Here is a 20348-nt window from a genome sequence, read left to right as displayed (position 1 = left end):
CAGAAGCCCTCTACCATCCATTCTCCATCCAATAATTACATGCAACTGTTCGGCAGACAGTAACCCCCACCCACCCCCTCCTACCAACAGCCAAAAAAAAAAAAAAGGGTAGGGAAGGAGGGGGTGTCAACGGGCCACTTCAAAGGGGTGCTTATGGGAGTCATGGTTCCTCTCACTTTCAAACACACCCCATCCCACCCCTGTGAGGTCACAGACCCCACCTACAAACCCACATTTTATCCTCACCTTCATTCCTCAGCACTGAAGTTCCAGACTCCTTCCAGGCAGCCTTTGGTGTGGAGCCACCTCTGGCCTTTTTTTCCTTTTAGGAAGGAGTAGCTGGCAAGGACAGCCTCAAGATTGCTAGATTGCAAGGAGAAAACTGATTTTTTTGTTGCACCAGGCCAATGGACTAGCAGTTGAACCTGAACCCCTTTTGTTAAAAGAAAAACTCCAACACCAACTGGAGATCTACAGACAACAAGAAGAACCTTGAGCAGCTGTGACATCTGTACTCGAGGGAATGCAGTACATCACTGGTAAGTTACCATTTATTTATTTAATTTGATCTGTTTCCAATCTTTAAGGTTGCCTGTCTTGACCTAACTTATTCAAGGTGGGATTTTCATGTTGAGAGCTGATGAATACCCACACTTGGGTGGTACTTATTTGGTGTAAAACTACACACTATCACTACAAAAACTAGACATTAGAATTACTAAGCTTTTCAGAAGCGCATTCGTTTTAAGATTGTTGCTATCTTCACATGCTGTACTCTTGCTATTTGCACTTCGGGGGTGCATTTCTCGAAACCATAGTTGCTAACTATGTTAGCTACTTTGATGTTTTCTATGCTACACTTTCGAGAAATGCACCCCTGGTTAGATGCTGAACTCCATGTTTTTACTCTGTACTATTGACACGTGTAAGACACTAATCTGCATTACTTTACTTTTGAACATGTCATGTTTTAACTACCTTTAGGTTATTATTACATGTCATATCATGTTCTCTTCTACTCTATCACCATTGCCATTAAACAACTGGGAGCATTAACAGTGTTGCGGGCATGTGTCATTTACTTCTCTCCTGCTCTATTCTCTGGCGGTCTTCATCCAGACCTGAAGCACTCGTCCAGCATGGCCTCCTCCTCGTCGTCAGCTGCAGCAGCTGAGGCTTATCAGCAGGGCAGCATCAGGATGACCCTGGAGAACTCTGACCTCTGGAGCTCCTTCCATAACCTGGGGACAGAGATGATCATCACCAAGGCCGGCAGGTGAGGAAGGCAGAAAGGAAAAAGACAAGGAATGACGGAATACTACTTTTTAAAAAAGAACAAAAATGCAGGGTTAATTCAATGCTTCTAGTGCTCTGTGTCCAAATACACTAAAGAGCAGAGGCGAGGTACCCTTTTCATTCTAGGGGCCACGTCAACTTTCAATTTTTAAAGTCCCCCAATGACCATACTATAAACACAAACCAGGATTTCCTCCTGCACTTACGGTAAAGCCTATATTGGGCGAAATCCTAGTTTGTGTTCATAGAACGGCCCTTGGAGGACTTCATAAAAATTTGTGGCCCCTCAAATGAAAGAGGTTCCTCTACATAAGCAAGACAAATGTTGTGTCCTTTTACTCTCTTCAAAAGAATGAGGAAAGAAGCAGTGTGGTGTAGTAGCGAGGTGGTGGACTGAGGCTGACACTGAAAGGCATTTTGTGTTCTGTGTATTGTCTGTATGCAAGCAGTGGTGATTTTGGTGACTTCCATCCATTCATAAAATCAATGTCTTTTCATGCGATTTCAGGAGAATGTTTCCTCACTGCAACATCAGTGTGTCAGGGCTGTCTCCCTACGCTCACTACGTCATCATGGTGGACATGGTCCCAGTAGACAGCTACAGGTATAAGGTAAGCCACAACCTACGCAAGCTCACTTTCTTCACACTTGTTTTTTTTCAGATATTTTTGAACATTTGGGAATATTCAGTTGCCGGTATACGCTTTTAAAATTTCTACAGAAATTTTACAATCACTACGGTATTTTTAAAAGATCACGGAGCAAAGATCAGAATTGGGGGAAAAATTGGGGTCTCATAATTTAAGACTGTCTCCATTCGGCAATCGGCAACCTGCTAAGCCACAAGGGTCATTTTGACTTTCCTCATATTTTTTTGAGATATTGTTTTTAAAATTGAGAATGTTCTTAGATTTAAAGAAGTTAAAGGTTAAAGTTATTTGGACCAAGGATAGCCTCAGAACAGGACGAAACTTTTGGAGGGGGGGGTCATCGTTAAAGACAGTCTTCCCTTGGAGTACCCCACCCCCCTCTCCCCCTTTCCTCCGAGCTGACTAGGCAGACAGACAATGCATATCAAAGGCAATTATCACTTCCTGTTTTTCTGCCAGGGGACTTTATCACACACACAACCCCCATATGCTAACCCCTCCCCTCCCCATACAACAGCAACTACTGCTGGGAAAAGATCACTGTAGATCACTTCACTTGGCCTGCCCAGCCCACTGCAGACAGTTGAATTTTGGCCATATGTTGCAGCCCAAAAGCAGAGATACAGACTGAAAGGAAAGAGATAAAAGAGATTCACCCATGGGGAGATACAGACAGGGAAGAGAGGCTTGTGGACATGGATCTAAAACAGTTATAGGCACATGAAATGATCACGCTATGAAAACTTAATAACTTAATCTCTCCCCCTCTCTCTCTTACACACTACATCTCTCTCTCTCTCTCTCTCTCTCTCTCTCTCTCTCTCTCTCTCTCTCTCTCTCTCTCTCTCTCTCTCTCTCGCTCTCTCTCTCTCTCTCTCTCCCTCCCTCCATCTACAGTGGAATAAGGAGCAATGGGAGGTGGCGGGTAAGGCAGAGCCTCAGCCTCCGTGTCGGACGTACGTGCACCCGGACTCCCCTGCGCCAGGAAGCCACTGGATGAAGCAGTCCATCTCCCTGCTCAAACTCAAGCTCACCAACAACACCCTGGACCCCCACGGCCATGTACGTCCCTTTGGCATATCCACACACAGTAGCAAAACGCAGTGTTAATTCAAGTACCCTGTGTCTAAATACACTAGAAGGTGTTAAATCAAATCGCAGTGTTGAATTAACATTGTATTTTACTGTCTATACATAAAGAAGTCACTGTTTGTACACTGTATGTACAACGTAAATGTACAATGGGCTCTTGATTATAATCCCTTGGAATAATTCCTCTAAGCTTTTATTGTTGTTTATTGTAGTGGAGCTTATGGTGTTAGCAGATGATGCAGCATGGCCTGATCCCGCAAGGGTCAGCACTTTCATATGCACATTCAGATGGTTCTCTATTGGATATAATGACAGTGCAGTCACATGCTTTTTTAAACACTGTCATATGGAGCGCTAGATGTATTCAGACAAAAGAAGTCATGGGTGAGCGGTTAGGGCGTCAGACTTGCATCCCAGAGGTTGCCGGTTCGACTCCCGACCCGCCAGGTTGGTGGGGGGAGTAATCAACCAGTGCTCTCCCCCATCCTCCTCCATGACTGAGGTACCCTGAGCATGGTACCGTCCCACTGCACTGCTCCCCATGGGGTGCCACTGAGGGCTGCCCCCTTGCACGGGTGAGGCATAAATGCAATTTTGTTGTGTGCAGTGTGCAGTGTTCACTTATGTGCTGTGGAGTACTGTGTCACAATGACAATGGGAGTTGGAGTTTCCCAATGGGCTTTCACTTTCACCTTCACAGAAGGCTGCAGAATAGTATTAAAGACATGAATACAACCCTTGTGCACAACCCTTCAGTTGTCCTGGTGCAGGTGTAGGCAGGAAAACTTGATCAATATTTAAAGTTCATTAAACACTGCACACGGGATACTGTTCTTTTTTCTCTATATTTTTGGGAGCAAACTTTTCATATAATCATTTGTTGCTTTTCTTGCTGTTTTTTTTTTGTCACAGATTATTTTGCACTCCATGCATCGGTACCAGCCGCGCTTCCACGTGGTCCAGGCAGACGACCTGTACAGCGTTCGCTGGGGCCCCTTCCAGACCTTCGCCTTCACAGAGACCTGCTTCACGGCCGTCACGGCCTACCAGAATAGCAAGGTTAGCCACTGCAGACACACACGCTCGCACGCACACGCACATCCACACACACACACACACACACACACACACACACACACACACACACACACACACACACACACACACACACACACACACACACACACACACACACACACACACACACACACACACAGTTATTATCTCTCTCTCTCTCTCTCACACACACACACACACACACACACACACACACACACACACACACACACACTAGGTTCATAAACATGTGTGAATCATAGAGGAAATGCTTGCTCTAACTGACTTACACAAGGGGATGGACATTGTAAAGAACATTGAACAATGAATGAGTGAACAACACTTCTGTACAGCATGTCTATTTCTGTAAAAAAGGAAGAATGATTGTCATTGTTTTTTCCTCCATTGCATCTATTTTCAGATCACGAAACTGAAGATTGACCATAACCCCTTTGCCAAAGGATTCAGAGAAGAGGGAACCCATGGAAAAAGGTGAGAGCCGTAATGAATTCAAAGACTGACCTATGGTAAAATGTACCTATGTCTCCATGTGCTGCCCATAGAAAAGGCATTTACAGTTTTTGCATTTTTTTTCTTTTCCATTCTCAGATTCCGATCACATAAAGGTCAAACCTGTCCAGAGAATGCAGCCAAGAAGCTGAAAACGGAGGAGAAAGAGCCAGAATATCAAAGATGTGAAGGTATGGATCCCACCCCTACCCCTTACAAACAGCCCAAGTCAATACCTCTTATGGTGTAAAAGTAAGATAGATAAATAGAATGTGAATTTCAAGTATCGGTCAATCCTATTAGCAGTGTCATTTGCACATCTTGAATTCATTTCTTGTAGCTTTGACTGCCATGAAATTCAAACTATGCAGCAAACACAAGCCTCAACAAATAATATGCATTCTTTTAAAAATGTATTATTTCATCTCAATCATTTCATTTCATTTCATCTCTTTCATCCACCTCTTGCAGACTTCCCTCGCCTGCCCTATGACCCCCAGAGAGACGATGACGAGGTGCCCATGGGCCTGAAGCAGGGTCCCCCGGGCCCCCAGGACGAGCACATGTCCCCCTGGGACTCGGAGCAGGAGCCCTGCCACAGCCTGCACGGGGACGCCATCATGGACTTCAGCAGCTCCGAGCAGATGGTGCCAGGACAGGCAACTTACACTTCCTTCAGGTAGGAATGACCTAGCCAGGCCTTCTAGTCAGGTCAGGAGCAATAGAAATATTGTGTCTGAGCTCCAGAAAAATCGGGAACTCCTTACACTTCGTCGGGTAGTAAACAACCAGTAGCAAACCAAGGGAGGCAGGTCAACCATGCTGTTTGGGAAATGTTAATTGTTATGCTCTTGGTCAGAACAAGTCTTGGAAGAGATTTGAAAGTCGATGATAATCAGGCTAGGAATGACCAACAAATAATGCATCTATCCATTCACACATCCATCCACCTAGCCATTATTGCAGGCAACTTATACTTCTTTCTGGTAGGAATGACCGACACAGTTGTACGTATAATGTTCATGGTGTCTAACTGTGAAATCAAATCTTGAGATTTTCTTTGTTTTAGACATGTAAAAGTGTTATTCTTTACCTGACATGTTTAAGACTTGATGAATGGCCAACGTTCAGCTCATCCATCCATTTACATATCCATCCTCCCGGGCATTATGACCTGTTCATATTGTTTGTCTTAGATCTCGTGTACATGCACATGAACTATGTGTATTTAGTTTACATAGGGACACCCAGCTCTGTCTTGAACTGCAAACACAGATTATCTACGGTTACCAATAAAGTAACCTGAATATGATCAATCTGGTCATCTATGTGGCTACACATCCATCCATCCATCCATCCATCCATCCATCCATCCATCCATCCATCCATCCATCCATCCATCCATCTATCCATTCATCCATCCATCCACACGTTCATCAGCTCCATCTATGTATTCAGAGAGCACTTAACAGACATAGGCCCGTTTGAAAGAAAACCACCGTGGACCTCCACCCAACAGTCCATTTACACCTCTAATCAACTAGCCAGACCATTTCTTCTGGGTTACGTATTTTGGGCCCTCTACCATCAAATGTGTCGATGGCCCCCTATCAAGTTCTGGGTACTTACTGTAACGTGTCCCAACCAATGTTCCCAACTCCATTCCCCATTGTCTTATCAATGCTGCCCAGTGCCCACCTTGCTGCTACTCCTATTACGGTTTGCAGATGTATTTGTTTTACCTGATTTCAAGCATGTACCACAGCCACTGAATCAACTTGAAAATCATGCTAACACTGCAGTTTTCAGTTGCTCACTTGTTGTTAATACTGTACTCATTCATTGATGTGAAATTCAAAATATATATTTTTTTAAACTTTTCCCAATGTCCCCTCTTCGTAGATCTCATGATTACAGACAGCTGCCATCTCCTTCGGACTCAGGCCTGGGTCGGCACCACTACGACTCCTCAGTCGACGTGGCCACTGTTCCCGACCGGGAGCTCAGCAGCAGCAGCAGTAGCAGCCGCCCCCACCACCACCACCACCACATGTCCCTCAGCATGGGGGTGCCACATGGGGGCCGACCTCACGGCCTGGACAGCCTCGTGCCCCCCAGCCAGCTCTCAGCACTGGCCCCCAGCAGCAGCAAGGGCAAGCCCGGCCTAGTCCCCCCAGCAGTGTACAGCCACTACCCGGAGCAGCCGTGTGGACAGTGGAGCGGCGGGGGCATCCCCACCACACAATACCCCCCAACAACCGCCACCGCCTCTAGCTCCACAGCCCCTACCTACAACCATCACCCACATCGCCTGGTGATGGAACACGGCGTACCTCCTCATCCTGGTCGTCACCATGGAAACATGACGGAATGGAGCCAGTATCCGCTGTTTTCGTACTCTTGTTGGTGAGGGAGCTGGAAGAGATCACACTGTGGGATGAAGCATATGGACTCAGATGTCCTCGAGATGGTTTGAGGTAGCATCTCGATCAGCTTTATCGAAATGTGATAAAGGTGACTGAGAACAAAGGAGAATGACACCAGGCTGTATGGAACCAGCACACTACTTGGAAAAATCGCAAGGACAATGACTAGATTTTTGACTTAGAAGAACCGGCTCATAGCTTGATGCTTAGAGACTTACATACACAGTATGTGTTCTTTTGCACAGAAATGCAGAGATGGAACAGTGCTGCTAACAGGAAGCTTTTTTTTGCTTCTATGTACTTTTTGCAGCAGTAGACACTTGTTTGAGATTGCGTGTGTGAGTGCACGTGCAAATACCGTTTGCATGTGTTACATGTTGTGTGATAGAAGATATATTTTTGAATGAAGCGAGATGATGTAATTTGACTTCAACTTGGAAAAAACCTTTTTAAATTTTAAAATGTAAAGATGAATCATGACAACCGATACAATTCGTGTGAAAAAGAACCTACTGACATTTTGCATTGTTAATGAATGCTTGCACTCAAACTTCCTCTGTGTGAAGAACATGGTTCAATAATAAAAGAGAAACTTGATTTCATGACCTAAAAACTCTGTGTGTGTGTGTGTGTGTGTGTGTGTGTGTGTGTGTGTGTGTGTGTGTGTGTGTGTGTGTGTGTGTGTGTGTGTGTGTGTGTGTGTGTGTGTGTGTGTGTGTGTGTGTGTGTGTGTGTGTGTGTGTGTGAGAGAGAGAGAGAGAGAGAGAGAGAGAGAGAGAGAGAGAGAGAGAGAGAGAGAGAGAGAGAGAATAACTCTGTGTGTGTGTGTGTGTGTGTGTGTGTGTGTGTGTGTGTGTGTGTGTGTGTGTGTGTGTGTGTGTGTGTGTGTGTGTGTGTGTGTGTGTGTGTGTGTGTGTGTGTGTGTGTGTTGCAAATGTTTATCTGAGTGTGAATTGTCCCTGCCCTGTCGTAGTAATTAGGACTCTGGTGTTAGATCCTAAATAGGGCTCCGGAGTCAGGCCTCTCTTTGGGGGGTAATTGTGAGTGTGTCCTACTTGTGGCAATGACTGTGATGAGGAGGCCCACCAGACCAGACCAGACCAATCTCCCCAAATGGTAATGGCCCCCGCCACCACCACGTCACGTCACCACGCCAGTCAAGTTTACCCCCGCCCTTGTGTATTGGGCCTCCCAGACCATAGTCCACAAGCAGGGGTTCCCAACCTTTTTACATCGTGGGGCCCACTTGAACTGTGCACAAATGTTCAAGGCCCACCTCTGACACAAAACAATAGGCCAAAATATATCAATACATACAGTGCCCTCCATAATTATTGGCACCCCTGGTTGAGATGTGTTAAAAGCCTTAAAATAAATTCAGTGTTTATTGCAGAAGAATACTGTCACACTGAAAATTGTAGGAAAATGTAGCCTTCAACTCAAATGAATTGTAAGAAAATAAAAAAATCCCTGACTAAAAAATAATTATTTTTCATTAAATCACCTGTTCCACAATTATTGGCACCCTTAACAATTCCCAGGAAATAAATATAATTGAAGCATTTCTGTCATTTCTACAGTAGTTTACAAAGTTTACCAGAGTATGTAGGAACATTTAATTAGTAATTCATCACTTCCTGTTTCCCTGGGGTATAAATATGACGTGACACCGAGGCCATTTCTCTTATCCACTCTTAAACATGGGAAAGACAAAGGAACACAGCATACAAGTGAGGCAGATGTGCGTCGACCTTCACAGGTCAGGCAGAGGCTACAAGAAGATTGCCAATCAACTGCAGCTGCCCATATCCACTGTGAGAGGAATAATTAAGAAGTTCAAAACAACTGGAACAGTGGTAAACAAGCCTGGACGAGGACCCAAGTTTATTTTGCCACCACGCACAGTGAGGAGGATGGTAAGAGAAATCAAAAGATCTCCAAAGCTCACTGTTACAGAATTACAACAAATGGTAGCATCCTGGGGTCACAAAGTCTCCAAATCAACCATCAGGCGCTGTCTACACGCCAACAAGCTGTTTGGGAGGCATGCACGGAGAAAACCTTTCCTCACTCACAATCATAAACGCAAGCGTCTGGAGTTCGCCAAGCGGTATTGGGGCTTCAACTGGGACCGTGTGCTTTGGTCAGATGAGACCAAGATTGAGCTTTTTGGCAACAAACACTCTAAGTGGGTCTGGCGTACCACTAAAGATGCGCATGCTGAAAAGCACCTCATACCCACTGTGAAGTATGGGGGTGGGTCAGTGATGCTGTGGGGCTGTTTCGCTTCCAAAGGCCCTGGGAACCTTGTTAGGGTGCATGGCATCATGAATGCTTTGAAATACCAGGACATTTTAAATCAAAATCTGTTGCCCTCTGCCCGAAAGCTGAAGCTGGGTCGTCACTGGGTCTTTCAGCAAGACAATGACCCTAAACATATGGCCAAATCTACACAGAAATGGTTCACCAGACACAAAATCAAGCTCCTCCCATGGCCATCTCAGTCCCCTGACCTCAACCCCATTGAGAATCTGTGGGGTGAGCTGAAGAGGAGAGTACAGAGGAGAGGACCCAGGTCTCTGGATGATTTAGAGAGATTCTGCGAAGAGGAATGGCTGAAGATCCCTCTTTCTGTCTTTTCCCATCTTGTGAAACATTATAGGAGAAGATTAGGTGCTGTTTTGTTGGCAAAAGGGGGTTGTACAAAATATTAACACCAGGGGTGCTAATAATTGTGACACACATTATTTGATGTCAAATAATTATTTCTTTATGTGGGATTTTTTCCCCACTGAATAAATGCACTTGTATTGAAGGTTGGATTTTTCTCTTTTTTTCCATTAAGGTCCCATATTATTTAGAAAAAAAATAAAATAATTGGAAGCTAAAAAACACATCTCAACCAGGGGTGCCAATAATTATGGAGGGCACTGTATAACAATAGAACTTAAATAAATATTCAACACCAACACACACACAATATCATTTAGATTTTTTGAAAAATATTTCATGGCTCACTTGTAATACCCTCAGGGCCCACCACTGGGCCTCGGCCAACAGTTTGAGAATCACTGGTCTACAGTCAACCTGGCGAGTCTCTGGTGGAAGCTAAGAATACTATGGACCAAAATAACTTAATAACTTGACTTAATGTACCATACCGCTTAGTAAAAGTAGCATGACTTGAAGGAATACAAAAAAATTAGACACAATGCAGGAAAGGGAAATGCCTGCTTTTAGAATTTAAAAGATTTAAAGTGTGGTTTAGAATGGAACAAAACAAATGACTGAATAAAAATGTGCAGTATTTCAGTAAAGAAGTTTTTTTACATTTTAGGAACAGCATTGGGGAGGACACAAGGGAGGAAATGAAACAGTGCATAACAGATTATTTGAAAGAATCAGAGAGATGTGTATGATGGTGAGAGATAGACACAGAAAAAGAGCCTGCTGAGATGCTGTACATTGAGAGATATAAATATGCTACAGAACGAGGCAGAAATGAAAAGAGAGAAATGGAGTGTTAAAAGACAGATGAGTCAGACAGCTGGTGATGGTGGGCAGTGAGGGAGAGGGGGATGGAGAGGAGCGGGAGGGAGGGAGGAAGGGAAAGAAGAGAGGGATAGAAATAAAACAGGGAGAGAGGACGGGGAGGACTGAGGAGGGAGGACACGACACAGGCGATGACTCAGGTGCAGGCTTGCACCAGTGGGCTGAGGAATGAAAGAAGCAAAAGCGATGACGAGGGTCACTGGTCACTTTCATCCTCCTCCTCCTCCTCTTCTGAGTATTTCCTCTGTGTGACCTCCACTTCCATCACCTCCACGCTCATTCCTCCACCTCCACCCCCTCCACTCTCATTCCTCCATATCTACTGTATCTTCACTCCCTGCAGCTTCACACCTGACTCAGATCCCAAAGTCATCTGTGTTGCCAGATGTACAATAATTATTATGATGTGTACCATAATGTTGTCCTCTGTATGATAAAAAACACGATGTATGATAATTTCGGAGTTTTCATGCAGTTGCCTTAAACAACCATTTGGTTCGTGCACAATAATTTCCTACAAAAACCTCGCAAAAATTCTCTGCATTTTCTACCTGGCAACACTGAGAGTCGTGGAGGGGACAGTAATAAAAGTTTATTTGTACAGCACATTTCTTACATAGAGACAGTTCAATGCACTTCACCAACATTGTAGCATAAGAACACCATAAGTAAGAATTGCATGGATGGTTGGAGGATGGGTGGGTGGGTGGATCAGTGCGCATATGAGCAAACGAGTGAGCGAGGGCCCGTGGCCTGGCCTGCTTCCCCTGGCAGAAGGCTGCAGCGTCTGTGCTGTAAATGTTTAATGGTGGGCACTCTGGCACACAAGGCTGGGTGCAGTGGGTGAGAGCTGAGAGGAGAGGAGAGGAGAGGAGAGGAGAGGAGAGGAGAGGAGAGGAGAGGAGAGGAGAGGAGAGGATGGTTACCATGGGAGAGGAGTTGAGAGGAGAGGAGAGGGATGCAGTGGGAGGAGAGGAGAGGAGAGGAGAGGAGAGGAGAGGAGAGTGATGCAGTGGGAGAGGAGGAGAGGAGAGGAGAGTGATGCCGTGGGAAAGGAGGAGAGGAGAGGAGAGTCCCAAACTCAGCGGTGGGTCATCATGTGTCAAGACATGACAACTGTAACGTCTGAGGGAGGAGATGGTTGCTGCCGTAGGAGATGTGACGGTACACACTGCACAAGCTTCCTGAGGACTCTGTCTGTTCTGGGAGCATTGACATTCCTAACAAAACTAAAATGCACCTAACTGGCCTTGGATGATTGGGGATCAGACGACTGAGGCACCACACTGTTATGCCGGGGAGTCGGGTTCGATTCCAACCCGAGGTCGGTTCCCAATCACTCCCCCATCTCTCTCCCACTCACATCCTGTCACCAACTTAAACTGCCTTGTCCAATAAAGGCTTATAAGTCCCTAATAAATAAATAAATGAATAAATATCAGTAAATGAATGAACGAATAAATGAAAAAATCCACCTGAATATGAGAATGTGTTACATTGGATGTGTGTGAAGGGACTGCCTCACTTTCCTCCATTTATGCTTGTGAGGGTTTTATGCTTCACTCTTCATTGTGTAAAACTGAACTGAGGACCATTTTGACAAGCGATTAACATGTGAATTAACAACACTTGGAGTGATGGTAGAGTGGTAATGACTACATTACAGTATGTTCCTGAGCACTATATTCGTATTCAGCCAGGGGTGTCGTTCAGGGGGGTAAACTGTGACTGAGTCACCAGGGCCCCATAGGGGTCCACACACAGCCCAATTTATGAAGATATTGTATGGCTGGGTGGGTCCACTGGGGCTTATTGTACATAGGTCCCAAAATGTGTTGCTACGCCCCTGTATTCAGCCAATCAACTCTACTCAGTACCAGACGGAGCCAATTAAAAAGCTCCTTCAGTAAGACCTAGTGCGACCAAATGGTGCCATGGGGGCACCTGAGCATAACTAATGGAAACAGCCTATAAATAGAGTCATTCATGATTGTGCTTTAATGCGGCGCATGGGCAAGTCACTGAAGGAGAAAATCAAGAGTCTTCTCTGGGGATGATAGACACGGACAGGCAGGATGAGAGGCAGAGAGACGAGAGAGACAAGATGTCGAACAGATATTGGATGAGATGGAAATCGGATTGATGTAAACAGAGTGGTTGTCATACTACTGGGATCTTTGGTGCCTCTAAAATAATATTCTTGCCAATTTAAGAATGCAGTTTTATTGCTCATGTTACCCTTGATTTGACTTGTCAATTCCTGACAAAGGCAGATTTTTTCGTTCAACCCTCTCCTAGACCCTGGCTATTCAAATGGGGGGCATAGTTTGTTTACAAAATAAAAAAAATAAGTAAAAAAACATATTTCAACATATTCCAAATACCACCCAAATGGCATGATAATTTGAGTATATTCAGTGCTTGAAGTATGGGGGGCTCAGGGGAACCCACTTCCCCGTCCTTGTTATTTTCATCATCAGAGTTCCGGCAGAACTTATCTTGTGCGCCACATTTTTTAAGTTTAAAACAAGTTTTTCAAAATGCGTGCAGGCAATAGGCCTTCAAAAATGTGACTTGTACTGATTTGGTACTGATGAGACAGTCCGAAAATCATGGTTCCTACACTTCTTTTTGGATGGTATTTTCGGACAATTAGGGTTCCTGCACCTCTTTTTTCCACTTCAAGCACTGAGTATATTACAGTAAAACGGTTCTTAGGACTAAAATTTAGGGGTAAGACTAGAATTAGGTTTAGGATTATCTTGAACGAGGAGAAGACACCGGAGCAGCTCAGATGGGATGCTTTTTCTTTTTAATTCAAGTGCACAACATGTTAGGGACTAACGTTTCGATGGCAAGCCATCTTCATCAGAGTCCAGGATGGTTCATGGACTCTGATGAAGATGGCTTGCCATCGAAACGTTAGTCCCTAACGTGTTGTGCACTTGAATTAAAAAGAAAAAGCATCCCATCTGAGCTGCTCCGGTGTCTTCTCTTCGTTCAAGATTACCTGCCTCCCTCCCGTTGATGCACCAGATGTAAAAACAGAAGCGCGTGGAACCCCTTTTTTTTAGGGTTAGGATTAGTTTTGGGTTTTGCAGGCACCACTGCTCGAATACTGGCTCCACATTCATTCATAAAGACACTGGTAATGTCACTGAACAAAACAAGACAACTGAAGACAAGCACTCCACTCCACTTCCCCATTCTCACAATGAACTTCGGAAGTGTCAGCTCTTGCGCAAAAGTACATGCAAGAGCTAGGAGACACACTGTGTACTGTAGCACACACAAATTTCATCCCATGGCAAGGGTTTCTCCACAACAAGCCACACAGGCTACCCATGACCAAAAAAAATGCATCAGTTGAACTTTTGACCCGAGGGGAGATACTTGCCACTACTAGATTTTTTTTCTGAATCTCCCATTTGACACTAGCCTGTGGGGGCATCTCCACTAATGGCCTGGAAACAATATGGCTGCCCCACTGCCGCATGTTTTCAATATCTAGCAGCACTGGCGTACAGTAAACAATGCCTCGACCAGGCTATATGACTCCATTCATTTAATCGGTTAGCAGCCTATACCTAGTACATACAGTGTACATGTATCATTTCAGAAAGCACTCATGGGCATGTGTACAGTCATTCAGATGGCACACAAAGTCTGAGCAAGAGAGAGAGCTAGAGTGGGAAAGGGGGGGGGGGCGAGAGAGAGAGAGAGAGAGAGAGAGAGAGAGAGAGAGAGAGAGAGAGAGAGAGAGAGAGAGAGAGAGAGAGAGAGAGAGAGAGAGAGAGAGAGAACACTTCCCCTTTGCTATAGTTTCCGCTTAGATACATATTACATTGGCCTGGTTTATACCCGCCTTATGAATGATTAACTACATAGTAGGCCTACAGGTTACTTCTTGGATGTATGCATAGCTGGTTTTCAGAAATGGTTTTCAAAACTACATCCTTGCACTTGCACCAAACCTTTGTGTCAGCAAATCTCATTTTGCATAAACTAAAAGACTGCTCGTCATGTCTTTTACTTGTGACTGTAGGATACAGTAAAATATAAGTTATGACAGCCATAATCCATATATACAATATAACCAGAAAACAGACAGACATACAGGGTGCACACAAATATTCTGGATGTAATATGTATGGAATGCATGCTCTTCAAAAAATGAACCATTAGCATTCAAAATGGAAGCAATAGTTGCATTAAAAAATGCAATGTGAAAACACACACAAGAGGCCTTGCCATGGCCAATCGGTAGGGCACTCGTCTGCCATGCAGCCGACCCGGGTTTGATTCCCGGCCTGGCTCGTTTGCCAACCCCTCCCTGTCTCTCTCCCCATTCGCTTCCTGTTCACCTCTCAAACTGTCCTGTCGAATAAAGTCATAAAAGACGAAAAAACCATCTAAAAAAAAAAAACACCCACAAGATACTCTGTGTAGATGATCAGAAAAAAAAGACTCTCTCTGATAGGAAAGCAGAGGGGAACGCGTTCCCGAGCGACAAATGGCAAGCCTTGATTGTCCCATGCTGGGTATTCTTTTGATGGGGCACTCAGACCCCTAGGTCTCCTTCGCTGCCATTTGGTTCCCCATCCTGTGTTTCACTTTATGAGGCGGTGGTAGTGGGGTGGTGGGCTGTTATAGATCTTATCATTCATTGCCTCTGCAACTAGAGAAACTGGAGTGTGAGTTTTTTGGTCTTGTCTCATTACACAAGCGAGTAAAACAGTGAAAAAGCACATATACGGACAAATACGGAATTAAATCAAGATATCAGGATATGAGCATGATAATTAATATAAACGCATTACATTATGTGTCATCATGCATACAGGCCTAGTGTAATTTGAGGCTATAGGTCTAATTCTTGAACTGTGGTGAATGGATGGGCACTGTGTATTGTGTGAAAATGAGTTGACCTTTTACGTTTTTGTATTGTGTGTCTGAATATCTTGCAGGTCACCTGTTTCTTTTATGGAAAATAAACATGTTGTTTTCACCATAATGCTGCCTTTGTATTGAAGTGTGAGAAATAGAGAAGATTTGAGACTGTGAGTACTCACTGAGCACCAAAACTGAGTGTGAGAGAAATGTGATTATGAAAGTGAAAGTGAAAGCCCATTGGGAAACTCCAACTCCCATTGTCATTGTGACACAGCACTCCACAGCACACAAGTGAACACTGCACACTGCACACAACGAAATTGCATTTATGCCTCACCCGTGCAAGGGGGCAGCCCTCAGTGGCGCCCCATGGGGAGCAGTGCGGTGGGACGGTACCATGCTCAGGGTACCTCAGTCATGGAGGAGGATGGGGGAGAGTACTGGTTGATTACTCCCCCCACCAACCTGGCGGGTCGGGAGTCGAACCGGCAACCTCTGGGATGCAAGTCTGACGCCCTAACCGCTCACCCATGACTGCCCATGTAAAACAATGTAAAACAATGTTGACATTAACCAATAAATCAGCTTGTATGCTGTGTTAATCTTGTAGTTTGTAAGTTAACTCAACTTGAGGCTTATTTTTATGTCAACTCAGAAATCAAAGTCTAGAAAGTTGATCCAGCTATGCTGTTGTTGTTGTCTCAACATAGTGTTCTTAGTCATCAAAATTGATTTAACTTCATACCCATCGTCATCAGTAATTAACAGTGTGAGTTGAAAAAAAAAATCAATTACAAATCTTGTACAATTACAATTCAAATTTGATTAGTGGTTATATGGGCAGTCATGGGTAAGGGCGTCAGAATTGAAGCCTTAAGGTTGCCGGTTCGACTCCCGAACCACCAGGTTGGTGGGGGGAGTCATTAATCAGTGCTCTCCCCCATCCTCCTCCATGACTGAGGTACCCTGAGCATGGTACTGTCCCGGCACACTGCTCCCTTGGGGTGCCATTGGGGGCTGCCCCCTTGCACGGGTGAGGCATAAAATGCAATTTCGTTGTGTGCAGTGAACACTTGTGTGGAGTGCTGTGTCACAATGACAATGGGAGTTGGAGTTGGAGTTTCCTGAGCTTTCTAAATCCTACAATGATAGACATCATGTCAAGTTAAATTTCAAATTTATTTCAACTTGCTTAGTGCACACACTGAAGACTTTCATTTATCCATAACACATTTAGGGGAAAAAAGTACATAGGTACCTTTTCCAAGATGAATTACGGTATACCCCACCAAGAAATTAAACCCTGAGTTTTTGATGTTGCTTAAAACAAACAACCATGTGTCCATCTTCAGTTCTGGGTAAATTGAGATTTGTCTGAGGTACAGATTGAGCAGAGGCAGAGTGCCCAGTTCAAGAAAGAACTTTCACAAACAGGTTGACTAATTATATTCAATTTGCCACATGTTAGTACATATGAAGGGTTCAGATGCAAAACCCCCTAACTCCATTTCTGAAGACCTGCACTTCTATATTTTTACAGAATTCCGTTGTTGGTTTGGTTTACATTCATGTACTTGATAATACATATAAATAGTTATATTACATGAATAAAATAAAAAATATGCAATTTTGATAGCTTTGTATTAAATAAAAATGAATTAAGATTATTTTCTGAAAAGGCACTTAGGGGTTTTTGCATCTGAACTCTTCATACGCAGATGATTGACACCAACGTTCACAACCAAACCACTAGCCAAACAGGGCAAGGGAGGAAGAAATTGGGGTTGGGGTGAGACATGATGTTTTGGGAAGAAAGACTGAGGGAGGGAGAAAGATTTGCATTGTACTGTGGTCTGATGGTTAGGGAGTTAATCTTGCAATTGGGTTTGTATCTGTTACCATACACATCAGTACTCTCATCCATGACTTAAGGGCCCTTGGGCAAGCTATCTAATTGAAACATTACTCCAGGGACTATATAACCAATACTCAATATGCAAATAAGTGAATTGCTTTAGATAAAAGTAACTAATACGTGTAGTGTGAGGTGAAAAGAGTACATGACATAGTCCAAACCCAAAACATTGTGTAATGTAATGCAGTGTAATGTCATTAAAAAGAGTACATGAATGATGACCAATCGCAAAACATTATGTAATGTAGCACAGTGTGATGTCACTGAACAGAGTACATGGTGTAGTCCAAATCCAAAACATTGTGTAGTCAGCAGTCAATGTTTTGTGAACACACAAAAAAACTCTTTCACAGTCTTTTTTTCTTCACATCTTGCCCTGTCGTGGCCATCTGGTAGGTCACTCGACTGCCATGCGGCTGACCCGGGTTCGATTCCCGGCCCGGGTCCTTTATTAGGGGGCAGTCATGGGTGAGCGGTTAGGGCGTCAGACTTGCATCCCAGAGGTTGCCGGTTCGACTCCCGACCCGCCAGGTTGGTGGGGGGAGTAATCAACCAGTGCTCTCCCCCATCCTCCTCCATGACTGAGGTACCCTGAACATGGTACCGTCCCACCGCACTGCTCCCCATGGGGCGCCACTGAGGGCTGCCCCCTTGCACGGGTGAGGCATAAATGCAATTTCGTTGTGTGTGCTGTGGAGTGCTGTGTCACAATGACAATGACAATGGGAGTTGGAGTTTCCCAATGGGCTTTCACTTTCGCTTTCACTTTCAACTAGCCAGTTGGCACATCCCTTGTGAGCTGCATGATGACCCTTTCCTCCACCACCATGTACCATACTGGAGATCTGCAAAGGAAAGGGAATACTTGCTGCTGGGCTTTGTCCCTGATAAGCAGACCAACTTGCATTCCTGTCACCCTAACGCCAGGCTTCACTTTGAACCTGAAGACATACAAATAACATACACGTGTAAAACATTACTGACATCACACACGAACACACCCCATACACATACACACACACAGAAATATACAAGGCATCCCCAAAATGCATACACATTTAACCACTGCAAAGTACTGTGTGCATTACAAATCATTTAGTTTTCAAAGTGTAATAGAATTTGCAGACAACTATTTACTGTTCTGTCACTGCCTATTGTCAAAATGACATCTAAGGTCAACCCTATGAGACCAGCAACAGTCACTGAAAGTGAATGCAGCCATTACAAATGAATGCATAACATTTCCAATAGAATAGTGTGTGGTAGGCCTATACAATGCCAGCAGTACCTGCACCAGAGTGGATGATAACATTTCCAATAGAATAGTGTGTGGTAGGCCTATACAATGCCAGCAGTACCTGCACCAGAGTGGATGATAACATTTCCAATAGAATAGTGCGTGGCATATACGATGCCAGCAGCACCTGCACCAATAGAATAGTGTGTGGTAGGCCTATACGATGCCAGCAGCACCTGCACCAATAGAATAGTGCGTGGCATATACGATGCCAGCAGCACCTGCACCAATAGAATAGTGTGTGGTAGGCCTATACGATGCCAGCAGCACCTGCACCAGAGTGGATGTCAGTTTGAGAATAGATGATGACAAAACAATGAAATTATGTCTTTAAATTCTGAAACACTTTCAAAACGACACAGTATTTAGTAAACACCTACTTTAAGTACTTTATGATTTAAAGTCGGGGCACCCTGTACAGACACACACACACACACACACACACACACACACACACACACACACACACACACACACTGTTGTTAGATGATGATGATGATGATGATGATGATGATGATGATGATGATGATGATGATGATGATGATAATGCATAGGAAAAAGTTTGTACACCCTTTGAAATTTCGTACATTTTTGGCAAAATTGGTCATAAAACATGGTCTGATCACAGGAAGGAACAATCAGCGTCTGCTTTAACTAATTCCACCCAAACATTTACATGTTGTCATATTTTTATTGGCCATAAGATATAAACATTCACAGGACAGCAAGGCATAAGTAAGTACACCCTTGCATTCAATAGGTTTTAACCCTGTTTGCCGCAATAACCTTAACCAGAAGTGTCCTGTAGTTGCAGATCAGATTAACAAAACAATCTGGATGTATCTTGTCTCCTTCTTCTTTACAAAACTGCCCCACTTCAGCAAGGTTTCTGGGATGTCTGGAGTGAATAGCTTTCTTGAGTTCATGCCATATTATCTCAATTGTTTTTTGGTCAGGGCTTTGACTGGAGTATTCCAGAATGTGTTTTTCATTGTTATGAAGCCATTCTGATGAGATATTGACAAAGGAAAGCTTCAAGTTTACTTAACATTACTGTAGTGCTGGAAGAAAAGTAGTTTTTAAATCCCACAAAAACATTGTTCCATAAATCATTTCTCGGGTTCCTGCGGGAGCTTATTGTGAACACCTTCAAGCCTAGACTGGTAATCTGACATACAGGGCATTTTCCCGGTGGGGCAACTGTCATCAGGGGCCGATGCATTTGTCTTTTGTTTCATTTTTTTACCTTGGAGAGCAGCCTACAATGTAGATGGGGCAGCCCAACAGTGCATCCTGAATGTACAGTGAACTGAGTCCATCATAATTGTAGTATGGGTTGTAATATGGGGGTGGGGGTGAGGGGTGGACTGAGTCCATCATAATTGTAGTATGGGGGTGGGGGTGAGGGGTGGACTGAGTCCATCATAATTGTAGTATGGGGGTGGGGGTGAGGGGTGGACTGAGCCCATCATAATTCTAGTATGGGGGTGGGGGTGAGGGGCGGACTGAGTCCATCATAATTGTAGTATGGGTTGTAATATGGGGGTGGGGGTGAGGGGTGGACTGAGTCCATCATAATTGTAGTATGGGTTGTAATATGGGGGTGGGGGTGAGGGGTGGACTGAGTCCATCATAATTGCAGTATGGGGGTGGGGGTGAGG

At 44.3% G+C, this 20348-nt stretch overlaps 1 protein-coding gene across 1 annotated transcript; it reads left to right on the top strand.

The window, feature by feature from the left end:
* The first annotated feature begins 523 nt into the window (after positions 1-523).
* On the top strand, positions 524-7014 carry LOC134458683 (T-box-containing protein TBX6L-like). Its single transcript, XM_063211113.1, has 10 exons — positions 524-539; positions 1120-1276; positions 1805-1907; positions 2844-3008; positions 3951-4097; positions 4516-4586; positions 4704-4795; positions 5076-5283; positions 6507-6622; positions 6734-7014. Exons 1-10 carry the CDS (start codon positions 524-526, stop codon positions 7012-7014), a joined length of 1356 nt encoding a protein of 451 aa, XP_063067183.1.
* Positions 7015-20348: the final 13334 nt, after the last annotated feature.

Source organism: Engraulis encrasicolus, chromosome 11 (assembly GCF_034702125.1).
Source record: "Engraulis encrasicolus isolate BLACKSEA-1 chromosome 11, IST_EnEncr_1.0, whole genome shotgun sequence".
In the NCBI taxonomy this organism is placed as follows: Eukaryota; Metazoa; Chordata; class Actinopteri; order Clupeiformes; family Engraulidae; genus Engraulis; species Engraulis encrasicolus.
The sequence above is the reverse complement of the archived record's forward strand: the minus strand, read 5'-3'. Positions and strand labels throughout refer to the sequence as shown.